The 22,756-nt window shown below is 48.0% G+C and overlaps 1 protein-coding gene across 2 annotated transcripts; it reads right to left on the reverse strand.

Annotated features, from left to right (window-relative positions):
- Positions 1–9,582: 9,582 nt before the first annotated feature.
- On the reverse strand, positions 9,583–18,371 carry LOC136467188 (homeobox-leucine zipper protein HOX7-like). 2 transcript variants are annotated; one of them, XM_066465781.1, is made up of 6 exons: positions 18,249–18,371; positions 11,967–12,095; positions 11,598–11,789; positions 11,189–11,448; positions 10,363–10,442; positions 9,583–10,212 (listed from the first exon to the last, which is right to left on the reverse strand). In XM_066465781.1, the coding sequence occupies exons 1-6, from the start codon at positions 18,289–18,291 to the stop codon at positions 9,861–9,863; spliced, it is 1,056 nt and encodes a 351-aa protein (XP_066321878.1). In that variant the 5' UTR covers positions 18,292–18,371; the 3' UTR covers positions 9,583–9,860. The 2 variants fall into 2 exon arrangements, with proteins under 2 accessions (XP_066321878.1, XP_066321879.1); XM_066465782.1 differs by lacking the exons at positions 11,967–12,095; positions 18,249–18,371 and having other exon boundaries at positions 11,598–11,886.
- Positions 18,372–22,756: the final 4,385 nt, after the last annotated feature.

Consider the following 22,756-nt stretch of genomic DNA (forward strand, 5'->3'; position numbering starts at 1 on the left):
GTGTAGCGACATCTTGTTAGTTCCAAGAACTTGTAATTTGGCAGCTCATAGTTTGGTTAGCCTTGGTTTGAGTTGGGACCCGGATGTGTCCTGGACTAATCCCCTCCCAGAGTTTGTAAAAAGTTTCGTGGCTTGTGATGTTGTCGTGCACACGGTCTCAATATCAGGGCCCTAGAGCCAAAGTTTGAATATATATAAAAAAAAATCGCTGCCAGTGCCACAAGCTGTCCGCGAGGCCACGAATCAAGCACTGCCGAATTCGTGCGCTGTGGGCTTTTGCCGCCTTGGTACGGACGTAAGGAGGTGATGGTCGTAGTAGGACCGACGCCGACGGGGTGATGGTCGTACGTGGGCTCTCGTCTGCTCTTGGGCCTTGGAAAAAGGACAATGAAGCAGCGATGAGCAGAGCGGCCTGCTGGATCTCCGGTCCGCACGTCCGTCGCTAGCTCGGCCCGTGTGGCTGGCACTGCTACGAGGGCCGGAGAGGGAGGGAGAGAGAAACGGGGTAGTTGGGTCAACACTCAACCGGTCAATTACATTACACATACATGAGATCGGAAAAAAAGTTACTCCTTTAATTGTTGGTTTCTAGCACATTGATCAAAGCACATGATTGCTAAGTTTCATTTTTACCACAATTTTTTTTTCTTTGTGAATGTAACGTAGAATCATCTGTAGGTTTGCAAAGTTTCATTTTTTAGGTTGTATATGTAGATTTATTTTTCAGTGGATTTACACCCGTTCCAATATTTAGTGCATGTTGTATTTGCATCAGATACGCACCCGCAATATATGTTTTGCCAAGGTGTAGTCCAAATAACGCATGTAACCCAACTCACTTGATTAAGGCTTTGTTTGGCTGCATATAAATCTACCCCCAATACACATGGTTTGGGAAAGATTGAGGTGGAGCCAAACAAGTCCTAAGGTGGGTAGCCCCTCTATCATTTTAAGCATGTAGTTTGATGATAGGGGAAATTTAAACTAATTTAACGAGACGTTCGTTGGTGTATTTATTTGGAAAAAAAATATAGTTAAATTGGAGAAATTTGATTCAGGATAAAACCAGAGTGAACTACAGCCGGGAACCGAGGGAGTATGCTTTACATCTACGGTAATTCTGGTTGTAGTTCATGGGCCACAACGCTGGCCTAACTACCCCTTCTTGTTTGCTCGGGAGTTTCTAAAAAAATTGGTCTTCCTACCTTGTGGCCCTCTTTCTTCCCCAATGCGTCGCACCGTCGCCTACAGCCCTACCGGCCACCAGTGCAGACGCGTGCCCCCACCGCCTCCTCGCTACCCCTGACTCGGCATCGCGCCGCCTGCCCCGCCCACCCGCCGCACCGCCACACGCTTCCTCCCCCACGCCCCGGACCACCGGACCGCCAACTCCTTGAACTCGGGGTGGGAACCGAGGACCGCCGGCTGCCCTTCTTTTGAGATCCGTCCATCGTCTCGTTGAACTCGATGTGGGCGCCATTTTCTTCGCTCCTCGCCCCGGTAACATATGCTGACGAGCCTCCATTCTCCCAAGCAGCAAGGAGATATTATGCTGAAAGCGCATGTTGCAAACATATATTTTCAAGTGGTTTAGATGTTTCAGAGGTATGTTGCAAGTGTTTCATACGGACGTTGAAAAGTGGATTGAGATGTTGCATATGTTGCAATGGTTGTACCCATATGTTGCAAGCTTTTGTCCCCAATGTTTCATCTATTTTTTCTAGATGTATGTTGCAAGTATGTTTATTTGAATGTTGCATATGACACATATGTTACAATTATTTTATCTGAATGTTGTGTATGTTTTACAATGTTTTTCAAATGTTTCAGATGCATGTTTCAAGTGTTTCATCTGCCTTCAGACGTATGTTGCAAATGTTGTATCTGGATGTTTCAAAAGTAGATCGGGTGTTGCATCTCTATCCTCGCTTTCTGTCGTCTCGCCTCGGTGTCTCCTCCCCGGTGCCGGCTGGCATCCACCGCCCCCTCCCTCTCTTCTCGATGCTGGTGACGTTCGAGGAGTGCGCAGGCTCCCATGGGCATATAAAACGGCACGAAAACGACACACAAAACAGCTGTAGGCACGGGCGTCCGGACGCCCCCGTCCGTCTGGACGCTAGCGAGCCGCTTACATGCATGAACACCGAGCATCGATCAACACTTCATTGTTCTTTCGTTATTGACGTTTGATTCGATTGGTATATATGGTGTGTGTATATATACACCTGGATAAAGATAATGATAGATTATGCAATGACCCACGCCCAGAGATATAGAGAAGGATCGGATGAGCAATCCATCATCCATGATGGTCTGTCACGAGCGAGTTTGATGGACGCTAGCGTGTGCTTGCATGCATGCATATTCAACAAGGACACGTCGATTGATCGATATGATTGATGATTGATATATATATCGCTAGCCGTGCACGTCGCACGTCAACCCAATAATACATGCGAGATGATCCATCAGTTGTTTAATTAATTTTGAGATTGTTGAGATGCATATGTGATTGCGACCCATCCATCTATCTATCTATCTTTTTCTTTTGAGAAATACACAGTACAGCACACTCATCATCCCTGCAAGTTCCACCACAAAAAACCTAATCAACTAACCTATGATCAGTTCACTATCTATCTGTTTATCTGTCAATATTAATTCAGTTCTTACTAGAACCCGATCGAGTGGTCGTGATCAATTGATCAATCAAACCAATCGTGATGCATGATCAAACTCGTGATTGGGCCTGCAGGCGTCTAGGTAGCAAGGAGTACATTCCATCACTTGCGGCTGTGAGCGTGCGCGCGTGTCGCCGTCAACATAGATAACTCTGAGTGCGAATATATGCTAATCTAGGTGGTCATCTGTCAACACGTGTAGAGACGGACCGACCGGCCATTGTCAGCCTCTCCTCTTTTGTCCTGCTCGCTGGCTTAACCCTTCAGCCTGTTCGTTTGACTGTGGTTTGTCGTAAACGATCAGAAATTTTCAGTCGGAATAGTATTTTTCTCTCATACAAACCAATCAACAGTACTTCTTCACGAACCAGCAATGATACGAACCAGCCAACCGAACAGGCTGCTTGTCTCTTTGTACGTAACTGTGAAGCTTAAACCCGTATTCTAGCACTGTAATTCTACTTAGAGGTGTGTGCAGGTTTGGCAAGGAATTCACCACATTATTGTCCCTCATACATACAGCAAAAAATGTACACACATGCCTCCCATAGATAGCACTACATCTATATTATATTATTATTAGTAACATGCATGCACAAAGTCTCCTTTGCATTATATATTCTTCTGACCATTGCTTTTAGATTGTCAATATATGAACAAAGTTTAAGAAAGCATAACGGTGTACAAGTATGCATGCACATATATATACATAATCATCGGTGTCATTCTTCTTAGGTGACAAATGTCAATAGTGTGATGTGTATAATAGCGGTTAGTCGTATAATTGTTTATTAAGCCCTATCGACTCCACATACATTATTGTATATTCTATTACTACTCGAGATCAGGTTCAGCTTTCGATTCAAACGGAGACAGTTTCTTCTAATCTTCTTCTTCTTCTTCTTTAAGAATTACACGTTACAACAAAGACGCCCACAAATAAGCTACCTGAGCTGAGCTAGAAAAACTTCGCATTCCAAACTTGTCATGTTTTTCAAGGCATTGCGAAATCAAATACCTTTCTTCAATTTTCATCCATTTTTTTTCGTCGACTCCACTCGCAGCAAATTAAATGATCTTTCGAGACGCTGGCTTGCCACCTGATCAGTTCAGCAGCACGAGTAATCAACACTTGACAGCTTCGTCTTGCCGTGGCCGGTGACACTCACGCTAGACACCCAAGGAAAAAGATGTTCCAGTGCATCACACACACGTACAAGCCAGCTCAGTTAATGATTGCCATTCGGAGAGCCGGGTCAGCGTACGTACGTCGCCCAGTTACGTTTCTTCTCCCAACAAGGTTGCCTATAGCTGGTCAGTGTCACAGCTCATGATCGATGTCTCAACAACAAAATTAGTATACGCCACTGGCACACAATTGGCAAAGGCAGCTTTTACCATGCCGGGATGAGATATATTCTTCTGCAAGCCATAACATAAGGTACAGCGACAAGCTTCGCAGAGTCAATTACGCAACCACAGAAAATCCAAGATCTGCTGATCTAGAGATGCGACACTGTCATGTTCGGGCGCAAGTACACCAGGCGTCGCGGAGCCAGGGACGTGCGCCGCGCCCGGGAACGCGCCGAGCAGCAGGCTCAGGCGGAGCAGGGCCCAGCCCTGGCCACAAGTCACGATAGTGGCTGAGAAGGAAGGAATTGTTAGCTGATTAATAGCCTTCCATTATTTGTTATCTTTCTATTATTAGTTCCTAAATTAGAGGAGCTTGTTGCTCCGGTTGGTTGGGCCTGAGGCCATTTATCTCCTGTAACCGCACATTCAGAGGACTAAGAAAAGATTATACCTATCTAATCCCTCCTTCTCTTCAGCCGCCAGGGGGCATAACCCGGCGACGTTCATCGGCGTGGGGGCACAACCCCGCCGGCTACCACGGATCAAGGCTACGAACTACGTAGCCGAGGTCCGCCCGTTCTTGGGCTTGACGCCCTTGACAACCTGGTATCAGCGTCGCGTCGATCCTCCCAATCCGCCGCCTCCAGCCCTTCTGCTTCCACCGCACCACCACCAGCCCCACCATCCTCCCCACAATCATCGGCTGCGTCTTGTTCTGTGCATCCAGCCATGGGTGACGGTGAACCCAGCCTCGCCGACGTCGTCCAGATGTTGAAGACCCTCTCCGCCGATGTGGCGGGCCTCAAGGAGAAAGCTGCCCAGTCCTCCGCGGCGAGTAGCCACCAGGACGGCCAACACCATACCGATCGACCGCCCCGGTTCCAAAAATTGGATTTTCCCCGATTTGACGGCAAGTCTGATCCGCTGCTGTTCATAAATCGGTGCGAGTCCTATTTCCGCCAGCAGCGCACCATGCCGGAGGAGCGCGTGTGGATGGCCTCCTACAATCTGGAGGACATTGCCCAGTTCTGGTTCATCCAGCTCCAAGAGGATGAAGGCACGCCGCCCTGGGGGCGCTTCAAGGAGCTTCTGCAGCTGCGGTTCGGGCCGCCCCTGCGTTCGGCGCCCCTCTTCGAACTCTCCGAGTGCCGCCGCACGGGGACCGTCGAAGAATACTCCAACAGGTTCCAAGCGCTTCTTCCTCGCGCCGGCCGTCTCGACGAAGACCAGCGGGTGCAGCTCTACACCGGCGGTCTGCTGCCCCCGCTTAGCCATCAAGTGCGCGTCCACGCACCGTCCTCACTCGCGGCGGCCATGAGCTTGGCGCGTCAGATGGAGTTGGTGGAGCTAGATCGCCTCAGCCAGGCGGCCCCCAGAGCGGCACCCCGGGCGATCCTGCCGGCGCCAGCACCTCGCCCGGCGGCTCCCGCACCGCCCGTCCTGCCAGCGCCCGCACAGCAGGCGTTGCCCGCGCCCAGGGTGCCCTTGGCCCTCCCAGCACCACCGCCCAGGGAAGGGAGCCCACCAACCAAGCGCCTTACCACGGAGGAGCAGGCGGAACGGCGTCGTTTGGGCCTCTGCTACAACTGCAATGAGCCCTATTCACGCGGCCACAACCGGGTGTGTCGCCGCATATTCTACATCGACGGCGTCGACCTCGCTAAGGACGACGAGCCCGGGGAGGCGCCCGTCTTCTCCCTCCACGCGGTTGCCGGGGTGGCCGTCAGCAGCACCATCCAGCTTCGCGTACGTGTGGGAGCAGCAGACCTCACCGCGCTCGTCGACACGGGTTCCACGCACGGCTTCATCGGCGAGGCCGCAGCCCAGCGCGCGGGGCTACCCGTCGAGACGCGCCCTCGCATGACGGCCACAGTGGCCAACGGGGAGCGCATCTCCTGCCCTGGTGTCCTCCGTCAAGCTCCGCTCGTCATCGATGGCATGACCTTCACCGTCGACCTGTACCTCATGCCATTGGCGGGCTACGACGTCGTCCTCGGCACCAACTGGATGGCGCCGTTGGGTGACATCGTCTGGAACGTGGCGGCCGGCACCATGGCCTTCCAGCACGAGGGGCAGACCGTGTGCTAGCGCGGCACTACACCCCCGTCCCCTCCACGTCTGCATGCGGCCACACCAGTGACCGAGCCCCTTCTCGACGAGCTGCTGGACGCGTTTGAGGACATCTTCGCGGCGCCAACCGGCCTGCCACCGGCCCGGGGGCGCGCCCACCGCATCACTCTCAAGCCCGGCTCGGCCCCGGTGGTGGTCCGCCCATATCGCTACCCCGCCGCGCACAAGGACGAGCTGGAATGCCAGTGCGAGGCCATGATGGAGCAGGGCATCGTGCGGCGCAGCGATTCAGCCTTCTCCTCTCCGGTGCTCCTAGTCAGGAAACCGGACGGCTCGTGGCGTTTCTGCGTCGACTACCGCGAGCTGAACGCCATCACGGTGAAGGATGCCTACCCCATCCCAGTCGTCGACGAGCTGCTGGATGAGCTCCATGGCGCGCAGTTCTTCACCAAGCTCGATCTACGCTCGGGGTACCACCAGGTGCAAATGTGGGCCGACGACGTCCACAAGACGGCTTTCCGCACCCATGACGGCCTCTACGAGTTCCTCGTCATGCCGTTTGGGCTGTGCAACGCCCCGGCCACGTTCCAGGCGCTCATGAACGACGTGCTTCGTCCTTTCCTTCGTCGCTTCGTGCTGGTGTTTTTTGATGATATTTTGATCTACAGCATGTCTTGGGTGGACCACCTCAGGCACCTTCGCATCGTCCTCACCGAGCTCCGTCGCCACTCCTTGTTCGTCAAGCGCTCCAAGTGTGCGTTCGGCGTTCCGTCGGTCGCCTACCTCGGCCACACGATCTCGGCGGCAGGCGTGGCCATGGACTCGGCCAAGGTGCAGGCCATCGTGGAGTGGCCGGTGCCCCGTTCCCCGCGGGCGGTCCGCGGATTCCTCGGCTTGGCGGGCTACTACCGCAAGTTCATCCACAACTACGGCTCCATCGCGGCACCCCTCACCGCCCTGCTCAAACGGGACGGCTTCGCTTGGAGTGATGAGGCGACTGCAGCCTTCGCCGCGCTCAAAGCCGCAGTCACCACCGCGCCGGTGTTGGGCATGCCAGACTTCGCCAAGCCATTCGTCGTCGAGTGCGATGCGTCATCCCATGGATTCGGGGCTGTTCTCATCCAAGAAGGCCACCCGATCGCCTTCTACAGCCGGCCGGTGGCGCCGAGACACCGGGCGCTCGCCGCCTACGAGCGGGAGCTCATTGGGCTGGTCCAGGCAGTCCGCCATTGGCGACCTTACTTGTGGGGGCGCAGCTTCGTCGTCCGGACTGATCACTACAGCCTAAAGTACCTGCTGGACCAGCGCTTGTCCACCATTCCACAGCACCATTGGGTGGGCAAGTTGCTGGGCTTCGACTTTTCCGTGGAGTACAAGCCGGGAGCGGCTAACGCCGTCGCAGATGCGCTGTCCCGGCGGGATACTGTGGATGGGGAGCTGCTGGCCATCTCCGGGCCGCGCTTCGCCTTCGTCGACCGACTCCGCCAAGCACAGCTCCAGGACCCGGCTCTGGTGGCACTGCACACCGAGATCGCTGCCGGGGGCCGGCCTGCGACCTGGACCATCGTCGACGGCATGGTGCTGTTTGGGGGGCGCCTCTACATCCCGACAGCGTCGCCACTGCTCCAGGAGCTCCTCCGGGCGGTCCATGAGGACGGACACGAGGGCGTTCATCGTACCTTGCACCGCCTCCGACGTGATTTCCACTTCCCTAACATGAAGGAGGAGGTGCAGGCGCTGGTGCGGGCTTGCGCGGTCTGCCAGCGCTACAAGTCTGAGCATCTTCACCCCGCGGGCCTCTTGATGCCGCTTCCGGTGCCGCAGGGCATATGGACCGACGTCGCGCTTGACTTCGTGGAAGCCTTGCCGCGCGTCTGCGGGAAGTCAGTCATTCTCACCGTGGTGGATCGCCTGAGCAAGTATTGCCACTTCATCCCGTTGGCCCACCCCTACTCCGCCGAATCTGTCGCCCAAGCATTCTTCAGTGAAGTCGTCCGCCTCCATGGGGTACCGCAGTCCATGGTCTCCGACCGGGACACTGTCTTCACGTCTCTGTTTTGGCAGGAACTTATGAGGCTGATGGGTACCAAGCTCCACATGACGACGGCGTTCCATCCGCAGTCGGATGGGCAGTCCGAGTCGGCCAACCGCGTCATCATCATGTACCTGCGGTGTCTGACGGGCGATCGGCCGCGGCAGTGGCTCCGGTGGCTGCCGTGGGCGGAGTACTTGTTCAACACTGCCTACCAGTCGTCGCTGCGTGATACGCCGTTCCGCGTCGTCTACGGGCGCGATCCGCCGTCCATCCGATCGTATGAGCCCGGCGACACCAGGGTGCCGGCAGTTGCCAAGACCATGGCGGAACGCGAGGAGTTCTTGGCTGATGTCCGTGCCCGCCTGGAGCAAGCTCAAGCCACTCAGAAGCTGTTCTACGACCGCCATCATCGTCATGTCAGCTACCAAGTTGGTGACTGGGCGCTGTTTCGTCTTCGCCAGCGCTCGGCCTCCTCATTGCCCCAGGCCACCGGCGGCAAGCTCAAGGCCCGTTTCTGCGGTCCGTACCAGGTCGTCGAGCTCATCAACGACGTCGCTGTGCAGCTTGCCCTACCAGCCGGCGCCCGCATTCACAACGTCTTTCACGTGGGGCTGTTAAAGAAGTTCCAAGGAGAGCCTCCAGCTGCAGCACCGCCTCTGCCTCCTCTCCGACATGGCGCCATTGACCCCGAACCTGCGCGTGCGGTGCGCTATCGCATCGTCAGTGGTGTGCCCCAGGTCCTCGTCCAGTGGCAGGGTGCTTCAGCTGCCTCGGCGACGTGGGAAAACACGGCGGAGTTCCGCGCCAAGTACCCGGCGTTCCAGCTCGAGGACGAGCTGATTCTCGGCGGGGAGGGAGATGTCATGTTCGGGCGCAAGTACACCAGGCGTCGCCGAGCCAGGGACGTGCGCCGCGCCCGGGAACGCGCCGAGCAGCAGGCTCAGGCGGAGCAGGGCCCAGCCCTGGCCACAAGTCACGATAGTGGCTGAGAAGGAAGGAATTGTTAGCTGATTAATAGCCTTCCATTATTTGTTATCTTTCTATTATTAGTTCCTAAATTAGAGGAGCTTGTTGCTCCGGTTGGTTGGGCCTGAGGCCATTTATCTCCTGTAACCGCACATTCAGAGGACTAAGAAAAGATTATACCTATCTAATCCCTCCTTCTTCTCTTCAGCCGCCAGGGGGCATAACCCGGCGACGTTCATCGGCGTGGGGGCACAACCCCGCCGGCTACCACGGATCAAGGCTACGAACTACGTAGCCGAGGTCCGCCCGTTCTTGGGCTTGACACCCTTGACAGACACACACGAGAGCAAGTATAATAGCGGGCTATAAAAAAGCTAAATGCTGAGGTGAAGAAAAGAGAAAAAGAGAGAAGAAGCGGAATGAGCCGGCTTAGACACGGAAACCAAGAAACAACTTTGTGAGAGAGACAAATGAGCCATATATTAATAGCGAAAAGCTAATTATTATATCAGTGTGCTGAGAGGTACGTTGAGCCGACTGTATTATTAGCCTTCTCTCCGGCCATTTACATCATCGTAACGTCGATTCGTGGGGTCTACTCTTAATTATACAAGCTTACACTACTATATGCATCGATCTCTTATAATCATTTTGATCATGGTTGCACAGAAGTAACTAGTACTCCGTATGTATTTACAGTACAAGTAGTCTACATTTACGCACACCGAGATCAGAGCTTTATTTTGGGCATCATATCACGAGGTCGCCGACGGCTGGCGGCGGAGCACTGGGTGGACGGTGAAGGGACCGAAGTGAGGCCTGGCGAACAAGGTTGGCACCGAGGATGGTGGTGGCACTACTGCTGGTGGTGCGCTGATAGCAGTGTAGTGAGTGTCATTATTATTATCGCATGAGGGGCACACTCGGGCAGTGCTGAACCCCGCTGCAGGCAGATGATGGCCGTAAAACGGGTAGGCAGCGATGGTGGAAACACGCTGGGCACGCAGCTCTGCCACCTCCCTCTGGAGCCTTCGGTTCTCCTGTGATAGGTTCTCGCAGCAACGCTTCAGATACTCACAGTCCACCTCCGTTTGCTTTAGCTTAGTTCTGCCATGGTAGATTCGATGATATGATGACATGTTAATAAGTTATAGGTAAGAGCCCAGGGCACCGGCACAGTCGTACCAGCTTAATTTTAGTAATGATGACTGATTTTGATGCCATCTGATAGAAAAGAGGTGGGTGACATTATATTACCTCGCTCTTCTGTTCTGAAACCAGACCTCCACCTGGCGCGGTCTAAGGCTAAGCCGGTTCGCCAAATCACTCTTCTGTTTCTGTGACAAAATATCAGTAAACAAATATTTGATCAGAACTCAGTGAAAATCGAAGCTTATTATTTAGTTACAGTGTAACAGAGTGCTCGTGCTAAAAGCCGGAGAAGCAGCCAACGATCCCAGTGTGAAACAATAATCTTTCTAGCCGATAATGGTTTTATAAGTTGATCCCCAATAGTTAAATTTAGAAAACATTCCATTTTGTTAGAATGATAAACCATTTCCCCAATAAACAAACCCACTCAGATTGTTTCACGCATAAATTCTTTGCCTGGCTGCCTGCATATTTTATATATAAGCTCATACTCATACATGCAAGAGTGCAAGCAGCATGCCCTTGATTCTTACAAAACTTCCCATCAAGGACCATAATATATATTAACTGAGTTTCCCGAGGGCAATATCTCTACTTTGCAAAAAGAATTGATTACTGTTTCTTGGTGATCATAAGACTGTCATACAGCAATCACAAAACAATCTGTACCATACAGGCACAGCTACCAATCTTTCTAGTCTAGAAAAGAACAAAAAACAAACAAACAATCATCCTGCTGTACTCTATAATTACTCTCATTATGCTGCATCACCTTAAATCCTTTTTTAGTTTGTCGCTTTAGATTACACATCATCGCTTACAACTTTTTGTAGAAATCTTAACGAGTCAAGGACATCTTACGAGGATAGGGCACGTAATATATTCCACAGATACAGGGAAATAAAGTAAACGCAACAGGATAGACACATACTGGGGAAAGTGTGCTGTGTGCCTTGAAGCTATCCTCCAGGAACGCAGATTGCTGCTTGGACAGCCTCAGCTTCTTCCTTGTTCCCCCGCCAACCCCACTAATCGCCTCATCCTCTGCAGCTTCCTGATCAGCTGTCTGCTGAACAGGAACCTCCAAAGGCAAGGACGAAGTTGACAAAGATCTTCCTTGTGCTGTGTCTCCATCCACCAAAACAGTGTTCACATCAAATCCTCGTACGCACACCTCTGAATTCATGGTTCCTGTACAGAGGACTTGTTACCATCCAAGAACTTGCAAGCCCTGAAGCCCATATGTACTTGACCACAACATACCTTATAGGTACCTACGTACTTGGAAATTAGAACCAATCAAACTAGCATACAATTTGCACATATAATGTGTTCTGTACCTATTTCTGCTGAGGCAGGCAGCAAAGGGCAGATGAGGCTCAGCTTGACAGGTGACTCGATGTATGAGCGTGTTTCTTCTTCTTCTTCCTGCACATCTTCTGCTTGCACGAGTGTCTTTTGATTGTCTTGTTCAGCTCTTTTGGCAGTCCCTACTCCTAGCTCTAGCGCAAGCTCATGGCCTTCTCCTTCACCTGCGTGTATAGGAGTCAGTGCAGGCGTGAAAGTGCTCTTTGCTGGAGCTCGAGAATCCCCCAGACTAAGCTCAAGCTCCATGTCAAGAATAGAGGAAGGATATGAGTAATGGGCTTAAGAGAAAGCATCAGGCAATATATATAGTACTGTATGGGTAATCAACTGTAGAGTCTTACCACCTGTGACCGGAAGGTCCCGGGTTCGAGTCGCGGTCTCCTCGCATTGCACAGGCGAGGGTAAGGCTTGCCACTGACACCCTTCCCCAGACCCCGCACAGAGCGGGAGCTCTCTGCACTGGGTACGCCCTTTTTTTTGTATGTGTAATCAACTAATCAGAGTTGACCAAAAGAACACAGTACCAAGAAGTAAAGAATAAAATAAAAGATTTGATTACTATAATGCTTTGTAAGGGTGCAATCTGGCTAATCATTATTGGCCCTAAAGTTTTATGACCACCTTGTCATTTGTTTAAGGTTCTGTAAGGTTGTTTGCACAGAGGATTTCCACGTGTACTTTCTATATACAAGATGTTGAATAGAAATTCTCCCTCAGAGGTCAACTAAGTTGACATGCTAATGATATAGGGCTCTTAGAAATAATATAAATGTAAAAGCATCAACATTAACTCTCAAGGTTTTCTTACTACTATTTGCATCTCTTGCCGACATAGCAGGACATTTAATCCTTTTTGTACATTAGGCAACTAGCCTTTTCCTATTCATATGGCCCTTGATATTTAATCTATAAAAAAAATCTTAATATTTCTGATAAGCAGAAAAGAACCATGCCAATTAATAAAATGCTTCTAGAAAGAAAAGGAAATCAGATAAAGAAAGTAACAAATATTTGTGCAACTTCTCCTCTAAGCGAAAAGGCACTGCAGAAAGTGGAATATGCTTTTGTCACTGAGGTGTTAAAACTTAAATTATCATTAGACTTTACAAACGATGACACACATGTTTGAATTAGAAGTGCACAGTTGAAAAATCGCACAGAAGTGCACTGAGCTGGGAGGCTCTATAATCTATATACTTTACATATGAAGTTGCCCGTGAGGCATGATATAATATCTGGACTAGAAAGCACACCTTGAAACAAAGTTTTTTTTTTACGGGTAAACTTAAAAAGTTTAAACGTAGATCTCATTAAATATGACAATGAAACTAAGCTAGAAGGCATTCGTTTACTGCATAAGTGATTAATGGCATGCATGAGGATTACAATAAAACTGAATCCAGTAGGGGCAAGGTGCGGTTTTCAGGACAGGCTGTTTTTTCTTCTTGTTTCATATATGTATCCAGTAGGGCAACCCTCTCCTGTTTCCTCAAAACAAGAAAACTGAATCTATCAGTAGTGACAACCCAAGATTCTGCAATTCGGATTATGTATGTTGCAGGCACTTTTGACTATTCCTACAGCAATCAGCAATATGCACCGATGTGCTCCAATCATCATGTTATTACTATTGGGATGTTAGAGGGTTATTACTATTGGGATGTTAGAGACAAGGACTGTCTCCTTTGTACAAGCAAAAGAGAAAACTGAGCAAGACTTGCTCTGGCAGGCTGCGTACCCAAACAAATATGTACATTTCTTTCAGTAAAAATTTCAGCAGAACCTTCCATTGACAATTAGAAAACTAGTAACATGTGTACAATACTGTTTCACTATATACTTTGCCTATATAATACAACAAATAGTTGATTGGGAAGGCATAGGCTATAAATAAAAATAACCAATTGCCTATTGACAACCTACATACCTGAAATTTAATAGGCAGAAAAGTTAGTGAATTAAGGTCATCAGGGATCTCCTGAGGCTACTCCCACTGCATTGTATGATGTTGCTCTCATCAAAGCAGCAATTTCATATAGACATATAAATGCAAGTATGATACAAATACAACAAACCCATTGCATAGTATATTGGTGTTCTTTCTTAGGAACGCTAAACCGATTAATTGTTGCATGTGCTGTATATATATATCACAATAGGTCCAAACCAACATGGTTTCTTAGTCTTGAATATCGAGCCCAAGTTGTATCTCTATGAAGATACATCTTTATTCTCTCTCTTCCTTAACTCTATGCTATGTCACAAAAACACTCATTTAATGTATATTATACAGTGCACTTGGAGGGCCTAACATGTAAACGAAACAATATAGTTTAGTTAAGGGCACAGTTAAACTCAACATACAGGATGAAAAGACAAAAACATTTGGTTCTTCTCCCAGATGATTAAGATATAATTCACCAATAAAGAAATAAGACACCAAAATCATAAGGCATGCTAACTTATTTCGATTATTTTTTGAAACAATATCTATCATCTATGGCTTGTTAATCAATAGTTCCTTTTCAAGAGACTGGATGGAAATGTCAACAGAGTTAATATTAAACAATGGAATGTCAGCTTTGTTTTTATAAAAAAAAACCTCTAGTTTGATGGATTTTTTTGACATTTTATATTAAATGTTGCACAAACAAAATTCTGAAAAACTTCTAATGTTGATATGGCTGCATTGAATTTAGGTTCCAAAAGTAATACTCAAATGTAATCAGAGACCAAAAAAAGGCTACAGATTATTGTATAGTTTGCTTTCATGACACATCATTGTCAGTCAGAAACCTTCAGCATTCATACTATGAAATCGATCACTCATGCAAAAGAGGAGATACATTCAGTTTTCTATACGCTTCTTAGCGTTTACTTTTTGTTCAACCAATTATTACGAGAATCTTGTTTACTAAGTCATTTTTCTCTTGTTTTTTTATGTTCGAGCAGTAGCTTTTTCTTTGTCATTTTTAATTGTAATGTTCTCAGTGCCATGTATGGAGGTAAAGACTTGATGAATGGGTTAGAAGTTATGCTCAAGGTTTGAACGCATATTAAATGTCATGACATTCGAGGAAAGCCCATTCCAAACTGACCACAATGCCGAAAGACAATGAGGTAACAGAAATATGTTAAAATCACACACATGTGAATACAGTGCAGCTCTACAAATTGCCTCACTGTCCATAAGGCTAACTGGCTAAGGTAGATAGGACAATGCAAGTAAGGAAGCTTAATCAGTGTGTCACAATCAGACAGTGTGATGCAGCAGAAAGATTCCACAACAAATTTTACTTTAATGAGCAATGATTGAGGTAACGAGACCGAAATTTCATGTTCTTAGTAATTTCTCTCATTCAGTGAACATCAGCAAAGGAGCTAAAATTACTGGGACTTATGTGATCACATATCAACCTCTCAAATAACAGATTTCCATTTATTATTGATCTTCTCAACCACAGTAAATAAGAGAAGGGAGATAAATTACACAGAAGTCTATATAATCGAGAGAAAAAGAATCCTGAATTCTTAGTCACAAATTATTTAAGTGTAAGTGGGTAGGGATGCATATGCAGCTAGCCTTCTAGGCATAATAGATTGAGAGTTTTGGAATTTCAGACAAATATAATGGCACCTATATTTTTCAACAAACTCTAGGATGCATATTGTTCAATTGACAGAAACTCAAGACATTTCGTTGAGGACTTTTTTTCTGACCCAGGTGCTATTCTTCAATCAAGGCAGAGTTTCAAAGTGTTTGGTGGGACTCAAGTTTTACCTTTCTAAGAAATGAGTGATGCATCAACTCCATTCTATATGCTGTAACAAAAGCAGTTGTCAAATATTAGCGCCATGCCACCTTTACAAACTAAGAAGATATGCACATAAATCAAATTCATCTAGTGCCATTCATTTAGACGTGGAATTGTAACAAGGTATATCCCCTTATTCATTAAGTGCAAGTTGGTATGCATATGATGCTTTGACACAGGAACATTCAACCAATAAACGGAAGAAAGACGGTTTCATTAGCCACATACCTCAGACCTGTTGGAAACTTACTTGCATTGCCTATCTTCTTCAAAATCAATCCAAAGTCAACAAAGTACTAGTGGGCTAGCGGCAGCTATAACTGGTTAATAAGCAAACATATCATTGATTCTCTATTGAAGGAGAACCGCATATCATATACCATAAGAAGAAACAACTACTGTATCTGAAGGACATGACTATATGCTCATCAATTACCTTGATACAAATTGTGGTGATAGATTAAAGAAAGTGTATAAAGAATTATTTTTATAACATAGCAGTACAGTATATATAGTACTACTGCATATAAATAGCTAATAAATCTGCACAGATTGAGCTGAATCAAGGGAAACAAAATAAAAGTACTCCAAACTTTGCTATGGAAAAATGAACAGAATTTAAAAAAAATCAATAGGACCACATCTTTATGTTGCGTGAAACCTTGACAATGCAAATTTCAATAGCTATTTGCTACTGCCAATTTCAATCATGTTTAGAAGCCACAAGGAATGATCCGTTAGGTGACAACAAATGACGATATCAGTACTACTTAAATTTTGAGCTATATAATCACCATTTTTTAATAATAGAAGCCAGTAAGGCTACACGTATAGAATGTATGATGTCAAAGAATCTGAAATGAATAATGCATTGCATTTCTATCACGGCACTGGATGGATCATGATTTGACGATTGAAACAATCCGTAAAGATCTATTGTTCATGCACACAATTATTGTTTTTGAATTAAGCAGCACATGACATGACATGCTAGCGTAACTTGCGTGTTCATTACAGGAATTGAAGTGTTCTCCAAATCAATTATTATCCATGTATAATAATTCTAAAATCACCATGATGACATAGTTCAGAATACTAGCATCGCAACTAAAAAAATTGATGTGCCATAAATACCAACTGATCATGTAACATGGTTGCTTGAATAGTAAATTGCACATAATGATCATTTATTTACTATTAAAGCTGAAAAGAAAATGAACACTGCTTGTCAACTGACTCCTTAAATAATCAAGCACACAACATAAGTTGTTAAGGGAACAGTGACGAAACACTTTGTATTCATGATCAACAGTTACGTACTTCCAAATATTGATACTTTAGAAGAGTGGCTAAGGTCTTAATCTTCAGAAGATGCTATAATTCTTGATTTTGGGCTGCTAACTATGATTTTGCTGATTTTAAACCCAATCAAACAAACGATGACTTAAGAAAGACAGATGATCTGAAGTGAAATTAGCAATAGATCATACAAATTCAGTTTTAAGCTCTGAGAAGTCAAAGTTCAGTTCTGTCTTGTATGAAGTGTACCGTTGCTTAGCTTGCTATTGAATTACTTTATCAGATGACAGTATGACACCAGAAACAACTGTAATAAATAACAATATTTAAAACAGAGCAACAAGCATTTTTCGTTTGCATATTACCCGATACAGTTATGAGTTATTTTGATGGTTTACAGTTCATGAGAACAAATTGGCTCTAACATAAAACTTTTGCTGGAAGATGCAAATTAAAAGCTTACTGCCAAGGCTTACTATGTACAAGAAGTCAAGAGAATAAAGTAGTAAAATACTGTCATTACGAGAGCACTACTAAGGTTGAATTAATTACAAAGGTTGACTTTTACGTTAGTTTTACTTCAGGACATATTCTTCCAGATGGACACGTGTTTGACCTTCAGCAAAACATGTGACATAACTTAATGCAGTAGATCTGGAGGCTTATGGAAGAATTTTTGTTGGAGAAAATCCTTCCTTTTTATACACTATGACTTCTGTTGTATATGCTGAGTCTAGTTCTTCAGATCTGGAATACTACATACCATTTGTTTGTAAACAATGTCCTCACATATCAACAATCAATGAGATATCTACGGCTCAGCAGTCACTCAGTTGGACATTCCTGATAACCTCAAGAAAATCAAGTTCTTGTTATTATTCATGGTACATGGAATTAGTTGAAAACAGAATTCCATATGACTTGATGTGTGGAAGAGCACAGATAGCAAACGCATACACCTCTGAGAGTAAAACCAGCATATAAAATAAGCCCAGTATCTGAGCACTACCTCTATTGATGGTATTATAATATCATCTTGCCAGACTTGGCATGTGGATATCTGATCCTATTTGCTCTAGTATTTGTAATCTTTCAATGGCATGTTGTGGGTAAAGCACGTGCAGTGGAATAAAGCAAATATTCATCACACGCAGGAGCAAGAGCAGTAGTTTTGCTAAATGCAATTGGACAAACTGAAAACGTGACACCCGGGAACGTGATTCTATTATATTACACTAAAACCCCAGCAAAGCCATCCTTAGGCTGCCCATATATCCTCGTGAATGTCCAGAGCGAGGATGTAAACCAAAACGTCGATACTCGATAGCAGAAATGCTACTGTACATGAGTACATCGCTCAAGCGAGATTTGGCACTACCACTAGCCTTTTTCAGTTTCGATCCTTGACCCAGACTGGGAACCCCCCATTGCGACTGGGAAGCATCCGCGCGGTCCCTGAAGCCGAAGCCACGCCTGACTGAAATAACTGTGCGAGGAGCAGAAGCGTACCTAAGCATAAGGAGGGCGAGGGACCAGGCCGGGATGGACTCATTGGTCGGCCGCGGCGGAGGGCGGCGGAGGCGAACCTACCGCGCCGCCCGCCTCGGTGGACGCGCCAATACAGGTGGGGAATGGAGCGGACGGAGGAAGAGAAGAGGTGGTGGTGGGGCGGGCAGCGGTTAGAGTAGGCCCAGCCCAAGAACCAGAACGATTGTTTATCTGGGCCCCAATCTCGGCCCCGGTCCCTTTTGCATTCAACATTCATCGCGTTCCGCCTCTCTCTTGATCTTGGCACAACAAGCTTCTGACTGTTCATTGAAGGATGCACAGGAATGACCGAGGGTCATGCCGGAGTGGTTATCGGGCATGACTAGAAATCATGTGGGCTTTGCCCGCGCAGGTTCGAATTTTTGTTTGATTTGGAACCTGATGCAGCCGCGTCCCCTCCCCCCAGCCATGCGTCCTTCTCTCTCTCCTCTCCCGATGTGGCGGCGCACCAGCCGGCGGTCGTAGCGGCGCTGATACGCGCTGCCTCATTGCCGTGCCCTAGGGCTGCCTGGCGTCACCCCTGCCGCCGTGACGTCGTGTATGGCTGGCCGCCCTTGCCTGCGTCGCCGTCACATGCCCTAGGGTTGGCCGCCCTCACCTGCGCCACCACCACGACGATCCCGACGAGTCGTCGTCACATGTCGTCGTCTCCGAGCAAACTGTGCCATGTGCGTGCCTACTCCTGATTAACGATTCCAGATGTCCAGGATCTTTTCCTTTCGTATTGATTCAGCTTTGGTTTTCACTATTGCTTCTTGTTTTCAGGGATCTAATCAGGGGCGGATCCAGGGCCCGGGCTGCCCGGGCTGCAGCCCGGGGCGAGTCTATGTAGCCCCTTTAACATATGTGGTGTTTAGCCTTAAAAAACTATGATCTTAATTAGACAAAAGGAGGCCTAGGAAGCAAGATCAGACTATTTTGAACGTGAATCAGCAGCTCAGCTCGGGGCGCAGCCCCGTTCTGGATCCGCCCCTGGATCTAATGGAGATGTGTTGTCTATTTATTTTTGGTGTGCCAACTAATGTACCAAGGTGCCTTCGTGATGATATCGGCTCCCCCTTCCTCCTCTAGAAATTGTCGCATTGGTAATTGCTGCTTTATCCATTTATTCATTTTTTCCCTTTCCTGATTATGTCCGGAGACACCACGGTGCATTGTGGATTGTGGTGGACGTGCATACTCATTGTTTTTTGCAAGTTCATTGCCAGGAGTGTATTGCTTTTGAGAAAAAAAAGTTTTCTTTACACGCTGGTTTCAAAGGCAAGACATGTTAGTGTTAGCATTATATATCTTTGTTATGGCTAGCAAAAAGATTCAGAGCCAACATCAAATTAAAATTCTTTTTGTGCATGCATACTCCCACGTTTTTCCCTAGCTGTTACTGATCATGTGTAGCATAGGTAAATAGAGCTGCTTACTTCATAACTGATTACTCCTCAAGTAATCTTGCTGAGTTAGTTTTAGTTTCTCCTAATCTGTCGCCACATAATTTAATTAGTACGTGTCGGTTGTTTTTGAAGCTAACATGTTATCACAGAGTATTAAGTTTGTCTTTATATATGGGTCTTTTAGAGCAATTAGAAATTTCGGCTATGTTTGATTTCTTATTGGCTAATTTGTTGCCTATGAAGGTTGGAGTTCGACACGAACAAGATGTTGGTCAGGAGATCCATTCCTTTTTTCCTCAAACTGAGCAGCTGCTGGGAAGGACTACCTCAGCGCATGGAAGGTGCTCGATGTATTGCCTGTATCCATACATGTGTAAAATTGTTATTATAGTTCGCTTAGATTTGTTTGCAATGCTGGTTCAATGAATGCAGCGGATATCTTTTTCTCCTATAGCTGAGAAGAAGCATGGAAAAACCTTTCTTCTAATATAAAAAGTAAAATTTTCAGCGATTACTTAAAAGGCTATGCTACCTTTTTTATCATCTAGCTACAAAATTAGAATTTTCCATCAGGAGTGCAAAACATTTCATTAGGTAATCACCTAATCCATTTCCACCCAATGTATGCGAGTACACATGTTGACTGAGTTATTGGAATAAACTTAGTTGCCTTAATTTATGAAAATACAGGAAGACGTAACTTGAAAGTGTTTTCTGATGATGATATGGCGTTGCCGCCGGGAAGAGCGCAGAGGAGAACGGAGGAGTAGGCTGGACTGGGAATTGGAGCGGAGAGGATAGCGTGGCAATGGCGCAATGGGGAGATCACCGGTGGCCCACTGAACCGCGCGCAGCCACCGTCGAAGAGGAACCCCACCCGCTCAGGGAGGTTCTATTCTTCTTCGATGCCAATTACATTATTCCTAAGCCACCTTTATAGTTTAGGTGCTTTCCTAACAAACCAAGACTCAGATCCTAACAAACCAAGACTCAGATCCTAAAATTCCTCCTGCCTGATTGCCTTTCCAAACCAACTAAGACCGACTCAGCCACTGTTGGCCGTGGTAGGCCTGGACCTACGCCGGTACTGCCGGCCTACAAATGAGTCCACAACATTTCCCTCCTCCCCAACAAATAGCTCGTCCACAAGTTGAAACGCTGGGTAGCGCTCCTTGAAGTCGGCAATCGGTTCCCAAGTAGCATCAGCAGCGGAGCGTCCATCCTAGTGAACTAATAGCTCCCAACAGCCCCTGTTAAGGCGAGCCCGGACCACTTGAGACGACGAAGGAATCACACGGCCCCTCAAAATGTCTGGGAGTGGCATGATGGCAGAAGGAGGGTCACCGGTGTACTTCTTCAGCAGAGCAACATGAAAGACATTGTGGCTACGTGCCTTCGGAGGGAGCTGCAGGCGATAGGAGACTGCACCAATTCGCTCGATCACCATATATGGCCCATAGAAACACGGAGCAAGCTTGGAGGGTTGGCGGACGTGATGCCCATAGCAGTCCGCTGATGGAGCCAAAGGAGCACCCAGTTGCCAATAGCAAACTCCACATTGCGACGCCTCTGATTGTGATGCTCCCGCATAGTGTCCTAGGCAAAAACAAGACGATCACGGATCTCTGCCAAGAATGTGTCACGATCCCGGAGCTGGTGATCAACAGCAGCCACACGTGCAGCGCCTGGCGTGTAGGACACCAGGGCCGGCGGAGCCCTGCCATAGACCACTTCAAACGCCATGGCTCGAAGTGCAGATTGGTAGGATGTGTTGAAGCAAAACTCTGCCCAAGGCAGCCACTGCAGCCAGGAGCGTGGGCAGTCGCCAGCCAAACACCGCAGGTACATAACGATGATGTAGTTGGTGACTTCCGACTGGCCATCTGTTTGGGGATGAAAGGCCGAACTTTGCAAGAGCTTGACACCGGCCAGTTTGAACAATTCCTCCTAGAAGTGACTAGTGAAGACCGTGTCACGATCGCTGACAATCGAGCATGGAAAGCCATACAACCGGATGATGTTGTCGAAGAACGCCCGAGCCATGGACTGTGCGGAGTAGGGATGGCTCAAGGCCACAAAGTGGGCCATCTTGGAGAAGCGGTCGACGATGGTCAAGATAACTGACTTCCCGCCGACCCGAGGAAAGCCCTCGACGAAGTCCATGGCGATGTCACTCCAGACAGAGGATGGTGCATGCAGGGGCTAAAGGAGGCCAGCCGAGTGGAGGTGCTCTATCTTGTTGCGCTGATAGATGGCGCATGCCTTGATGAAGTCGCGCACCAGCCGGTGCACACGGCTGTTGTAGAACGAAGCCCGTAGCCGGTGCAAGGTCTTCTAGACTCCCTCATGGCTGGCCTCATGAGCATCCCACAGCAGCTGTGGCCAAATGCTGGAGGTCTCGGGCACAAAGACCCGACCACGGTAGAGCAGCAACCCATCGATCAGCTGCCATCCATCTAGGGTTGTGCCAGCCATGAGCTAATCCCGGAAGGCCTGAGCCACCGGGTCAGCCTGTAGCTCCTTGCGGAGGGTGTCGTAGTCTGCAAAGAGGGGCCCGGTTAGGGCCAATGCCGTGCCCTCCTCATCCCGCCGAGACAGCGTGTCGGCGACGGTGTTGAACCTCCCGGCGCGGTACTCAACCGTGAGGTCATAACCGAACAGCTTGGAGACCCAAGTATGCTGCGGAATGGTCGTCAGGCACTGGTCAAGGAGAAACTTGAGGCTCTAGTGGTCGGTTTGGATGGTGAACGCGCGACCCTAGAGGTAAGGCCACCAGTGACGGATGGCCTTAACCAGCCCAATGAGCTCCTGCTCATACGCTGGAAGCTTGGCATGGTGAGGCGCCACCGGTCGGCTGAAGAAGGTGATGGCGCCATCACCTTGGTGCAGCATAGCGCCAAACCCGGCACCGGACCCATCGCAGTCCACCACAAATCGCTTGGTGAAGTCTAGAAGTTGCAGCAAGGGAGTAGTGACCAGGGCTGATTTGAGGGCGAGGAAGGCGGACTCCACGTCAACCGTCCAAGTGAAGGCCTCCCGCTTGAGGAGGGTTGTAAGCGGCGCCGCCACACCACCATAACC

Source organism: Miscanthus floridulus, chromosome 7 (genome assembly GCF_019320115.1).
Source record: "Miscanthus floridulus cultivar M001 chromosome 7, ASM1932011v1, whole genome shotgun sequence".
Lineage (NCBI taxonomy): Eukaryota > Viridiplantae > Streptophyta > Magnoliopsida > Poales > Poaceae > Miscanthus > Miscanthus floridulus.

Coding starts and splice junctions, on each gene's coding strand:
- LOC136467188 (XM_066465781.1), bottom strand. CDS start 18,291: ATGAGTCCATCCCGGCCTGGTCCCTCGCCCTCCTTATGCTTAG. Junction 12,096..18,248: donor CTCGCCCTCCTTATGCTTAG/GTACGCTTCTGC, acceptor TACAAAAAAAAG/GGCGTACCCAGTGCAGAGAG. Junction 11,449..11,597: donor GCCTGCCTCAGCAGAAATAG/GTACAGAACACA, acceptor TCCTCTGTACAG/GAACCATGAATTCAGAGGTG.